The sequence below is a fragment of the Crocuta crocuta genome, unplaced genomic scaffold, assembly GCF_008692635.1.
Source record: "Crocuta crocuta isolate KB4526 unplaced genomic scaffold, BGI_CrCroc_1.0 scaffold115, whole genome shotgun sequence".
Classification (NCBI taxonomy): domain Eukaryota; kingdom Metazoa; phylum Chordata; class Mammalia; order Carnivora; family Hyaenidae; genus Crocuta; species Crocuta crocuta.
Window position 1 is genome coordinate 7,784,591 of NW_027530575.1, and position 4,945 is coordinate 7,789,535.

At 61.7% G+C, this 4,945-nt stretch overlaps 1 protein-coding gene across 1 annotated transcript in view; it reads left to right on the forward strand.

Annotated features, from left to right (window-relative positions):
- CDC37 (cell division cycle 37, HSP90 cochaperone) overlaps window positions 1-4,713 on the forward strand; it is a 9,003-nt gene extending 4,290 nt beyond the window's left edge. Inside the window, exons 2-8 of the mRNA XM_077767925.1 lie at window positions 989-1,264; window positions 1,404-1,518; window positions 1,623-1,738; window positions 1,836-1,958; window positions 2,475-2,657; window positions 2,747-2,818; window positions 4,132-4,713. Coding sequence (XP_077624051.1) covers window positions 989-1,264; window positions 1,404-1,518; window positions 1,623-1,738; window positions 1,836-1,958; window positions 2,475-2,657; window positions 2,747-2,818; window positions 4,132-4,287 — 1,041 coding nt within the window. The 3' untranslated portion in view covers window positions 4,288-4,713. The remainder of the gene's footprint in view (window positions 1-988; window positions 1,265-1,403; window positions 1,519-1,622; window positions 1,739-1,835; window positions 1,959-2,474; window positions 2,658-2,746; window positions 2,819-4,131) is intronic.
- Window positions 4,714-4,945: the final 232 nt, after the last annotated feature.

Here is a 4,945-nt window from a genome sequence, read left to right on the forward strand (position 1 = left end):
GGGGCAGGGGCGGTGGTCCAGGAGTACTTGGGGTGGAGCGGGTTGGAGGGGCGTCTGGCGGTGAGAGCCGTCGGGACTGTGTAGGAGGGAAAGACAGGGCCGGTGAGCAGGCCTCCGCCAGGGGCAGAGATGGGGGGGAGGGCATTGGAGTGTCGCTGACGGCGGCTCCAGGAGGTAGGGGATCCTGAGACCCTCATTCAGTACTTCTTTACTTTCTTCACCCAAAGAGCGCCTCCTGAGCCTTCAGTGTGCACTTGTGTGTGCAGACAGAAGAGTGAGCAGATCCCCACCTCCACGAAGCTAGTGTCCTTGGAGGGGTGCTCAGTAAGCACGGGCGCCCTGGTGGCTCAGTCAGTCAAGCATCCGACTTTGGCTCAGGTCATGATCTCGCTGTTCGTGGGTTGGAGCCCCACGTCAGGGCTCTGTGCTGACAGCTCAGAGCCTAGAGCTGCTTCAGGTTCTGTGTCCTCCTCTCTCTCTGACCATCCCCTACTTGTGGTCTGTGTCTCTCTCTCTCTCTTAAAAATACATAAACATTAAAAAAAGAAAAAAAGACTGATAAGCCTGTGAGGGAGTAAGCGGCAGTGGGGGGAATCTGGGGGGAGAGCTTACCAGGCTGAGCCAGCAGCCAGTACAAACACCCTGAGGTTTGAAGTGGGTTCAAGAAAACGGTTTGAAGTGGGTTCAAGAAAACGGGAGGCAGCCCTTGTGACTGGAGGGAGGGGGCAGGGCAGATCAGGCACAGCCTTGTGGGTCGGGTAGGACTTGGGCTTTTACTCTGAGTGACGTGGATGCCACGGAGATAGGGTTTTCAGCGGAGGGTGGACCCGCACAGGCGTGCGCTGGTATACTGGCGGGGTGGAAGCCAGGTGTCCCAGAGGCACAGGGGGTGGTGCAGACACCCCCTGGGGCCACCCCAGTTGTGGCGGGCGGGGCGGGATCCGGGGACAGGCCCTTCCCCAGAGTGAAGGGCTGCATCTTCGCACAGGCCCGGGTGGAGCGCATGGAGCAGTTCCAGAAGGAGAAGGAGGAGCTGGACAGGGGCTGCCGTGAGTGCAGGCGCAAGGTGGCCGAGTGCCAGCGGAGGCTGAAGGAGCTGGAGGCGGCCGAGGGCGAGGGCAGCCAGGCGGAGCTGGAGCGGCTGCAGGCAGAGGCGCAGCAGCTGCGCAAGGAGGAGCGGAGCTGGGAGCAGAAGCTGGAGGAGATGCGCAAGAAGGAGAAGAGCATGCCCTGGAACGTGGACACGCTCAGCAAGGACGGCTTCANACGCTCCCGTCACCTCGATGCTCACGGCGCCGGCACCACCTCCGCTGTGGACGGGATGGGCGCTGCGGCCTCGGCCCCGCCGGCCTCGCTGGAGGCGCCCTGCGGCCGCGCCCCAGCCCACTCCCCCTCTCGCCCCATCACAGAGCATGGTCAATACCAAGCCGGAGCAGGCGGAGGAGGAGTCGGAGGAAGTGAGGGAGCAGAAACACAAGACGTTCGTGGAGAAGTATGAGAAACAGATCAAGCACTTTGGTGAGTGGGGCTCGGGTCGGAGGGGCGCCCGGTGGCGGATGCGGATCATAGGGCTGGGCCCCTGCCTCCGGGCCCGTCAGCAGCTCGCCAACCCCATCTCACAGGCATGCTCCGTCGCTGGGACGATAGCCAGAAGTACCTGTCGGACAACGTCCATCTGGTGTGCGAGGAGACGGCCAACTACCTGGTCATCTGGTGCATTGACCTGGAGGTGGAGGAGGTGAGTGGAGGCCACCCTGCGGGGGCGCCGGAAGGGTGGTTGGAGGCCTGCCCCGAGGCTGCCGCTTGGTGACACCCCTCCCGTTCTCCTGGGGCAGAAATGCGCACTCATGGAGCAGGTGGCCCACCAGACCATCGTCATGCAGTTCATCCTGGAGCTGGCTAAGAGCCTCAAGGTGGACCCCCGCGCCTGCTTCCGGCAGTTCTTCACGAAGATCAAGGTAGTGTCCCCAAGGAGCCGGGTCGGGCGGGGTGTGGGCTTCCTTGGGCGCCAGCCACCGTCGGTGGGAGAAGTGTCCCCGTGTCCACCGCAGACCTGCGCCCATGGGATAGGAACCCGCTATATCAGGAGGGGGCAGAGATGGGCCACAGACCGGTTGGCCCCCAGATGGAGTTTGAAAGTGGAGCCGGTGGGTTGTGCGGGAATCCCCAGTGTGGGGGGAGGGGCAGAGTCCAGGACACCTGGGGGCGGTTCTCACCCGAGTGCCTGGGGAAACGGAGCTACGCAGCAGCCAGTGGGGGGTGGTGCAGGGGGACATGGAGAGGTGGGCGCCACATCACAGGTCCGTGGAGCAGGGGGCGCTCAGGCAGGTGGCCCCTAGCGTGTGCCTGGTGGGACTGCCTTGGAGGACCTCCCATGGAGGAGACTGACCCAGTCCCAGGGGGCCTGCTGGGGGGAGCGGGCAGGGTGGGTCCTGGGTCCCGCCCAGCGATGCCTCTCTGCCCCGACCCCACAGACGGCCGACCGCCAGTACATGGAGGGCTTCAACGACGAGCTGGAGGCCTTCAAAGAGCGCGTGCGGGGCCGCGCCAAGCTGCGCATCGAGAAGGCCATGAAGGAATACGAGGAGGAAGAGCGCAGGAAGCGGCTGGGCCCCGGCGGTTTGGACCCCGTCGAGGTCTATGAGTCTCTCCCTGAGGTGCGGCTCCGGCCCCCCTGCCCCGGGTGGGCAGCAGGCGGGACTCCCCTGGGACGCGGGTCCTGACCCCGGCCCATCTGCACCCGCAGGAACTCCAGAAATGCTTCGACGTGAAAGACGTGCAGATGCTGCAAGACGCCATCAGCAAGATGGACCCCACTGTGAGTACCCGCGCCCCAGGCCCTCCCGCCAGCGAGCTGACTGTCCAGGGAAAGCCCTGTGTCTGCCCCGCCCCGGCTCTGTCCCCACAGTACTGGGAGTAGTGTCCCTTCTGGGCGTCACAGAGGGTGAGGGAGGTCGTGTCCCCTGCGTCGGCACAGGAGGCAGCCAGGCCTTCATGCTCCCTTACGTGTGCTGAGCGCCTCCGGTGTGGCTTTCAGCGAATCCCCTGCCACCGTCCCTGTCACCGTGGGCCATTTATGAGCCTAGTGGGTACACCAGGCTGACTGCACCTTTGCCCAAAAAGGGGCCTCCTCCCCAGCCTTGGTTACCCCATCAAACCAGAGTTTCCGTCTGTACGGACTTGGAAAATGGTTGAGCACTTGGTGCATATCAACTGTTTTATTTGTTATTTACTTAGGTTTTTCTTTTTTTAATTTTTTAACGTTTTTTAAATTTATTTTTGAGAGAGAGAGAGACAGCGTGAGCAGGGGAGGGTCAGAGAGAGAGGGAGATACAGAATCCGGAACAGGCTCCAGGCTCTGAGCTGTTAGCACAGAGCCCGATGTGGCGCTCGAACCCACAAACCACAAGATCGTGACCTGAGATCATGACCTGAGCCAAAGTCAGACGCTTAACCGACTGAGCCACCCAGGCGCCACTATTTATTTAGTTTTTAAAGTCAGGTCTGCGCCTCCTGTGGGGCTTGAACTCATGACCCAAGTATCTGGAGCTGCGTGCCCTACTCACTAAGCCAGTCGGGCGCCTCTAGCTGGTGTTTTTAGTAGGAACAGCCATAGTCCTGGGAAACAGGACTTTGTGGCTTCATAGACCTTGGTTTGACCCCATTCCTGCCACTTGGCCCACTGGTCGGCCACACTAGTTCCCTCCTCTGTGAAGTGGGTCTAGTCGCAGAACCAGGCCCTGGATTTCTAGGAGCTTCCACGAGGATGGCTGTCTAGACCCGGGGTCTTCAAACTTGGTTCACAAGCTCCCTGCCTGTCTTTATAAGTAAATAACGTTTTATGGGAATGTGGCTTTTATCCTGGATGTACGTTGTTTAATTTGAATTAGAGTTGAGGAAAACGTAAAGTTCTCTCCTCCCCTGCGCCAGCCACTGACGTTTCAGCAGCCACGTGTGACTGGTGGCTGCCACGTTGGATGACGCAGATTACAGGCCATTTCCACCGGCGCTGAGCCCCTGGGGACTAGAACGAGCTAGAGCGAGCAGTGAGAGGGTCTAGGGATGGGAGGGCACGGGCAGCGCCACCAGAAGGCGGCAGCCCGGCCTCACTCACCACCCTTCTCCCCACAGGATGCGAAGTACCACATGCAGCGCTGCATCGACTCCGGCCTCTGGGTCCCCAACTCCAAGTCCAGCGAGGCCAAGGAGGGGGAGGAAGCGGGCCCCGGGGACCCCTTGCTGGAAGCCAGCCCCAAGCCAGGCGACAAGAAAGATGTCAGCGCGTGACTCGCCCCAGCTGCTGCCCGCCTGCCTGCAGGCCCCCGTGTGCCCCTTTTCAGAAAACAAAAATAGTTGCCGTCTCCCCAGCTCCCGGCTTCCTCCACTTCCGCTGCTCCCGCCCGGCCTGGGGTGGGGAGAGAGCCTGTCCCCACCCCCACCGCCCCCACCTCAGCGCTCAGCCAAGTCTCTGCTTTGAGTCTAGGGGCTCCACTGCCTGCAGGCCACCACCCCCCCCATCAGCATTATGCCAAAGGCCTGAGGGTCCAGGGAGGGGCGGAGGTCGCTGGGCTGGTCCGTGGGGTGTGGGGGAAGGGTCCCCAGCCCAGAGGCCTGCTCCAGTCACCATGGGCTCTGTGTTCACTGTTCATCTGCTCTCGAGTCTTCGAAATGGTAAACAGCAATGATCTACCAATAAAGGATTTCAGATGCTCAGGGGGGCGTCTTGAGGGCTGTCGGGACAGCTCTTCTCTTGGGGTGGGAGGGACCCCCCTCCCTTGGGGAGTGTGGGAGGCCTGGCCTGTGGCGCCCGGGCTTTGTTGTCCGGGCTACTCCCTCTATTCTGGTTCCAGGCTCTTACACAAGCTCTTCCACTGCCTAGAACATTCTTCCCCAGGATGCCTTTAGTTCTCAGCCCCGCCCCCCACTGTTTGGCTGGTCCTGCAGG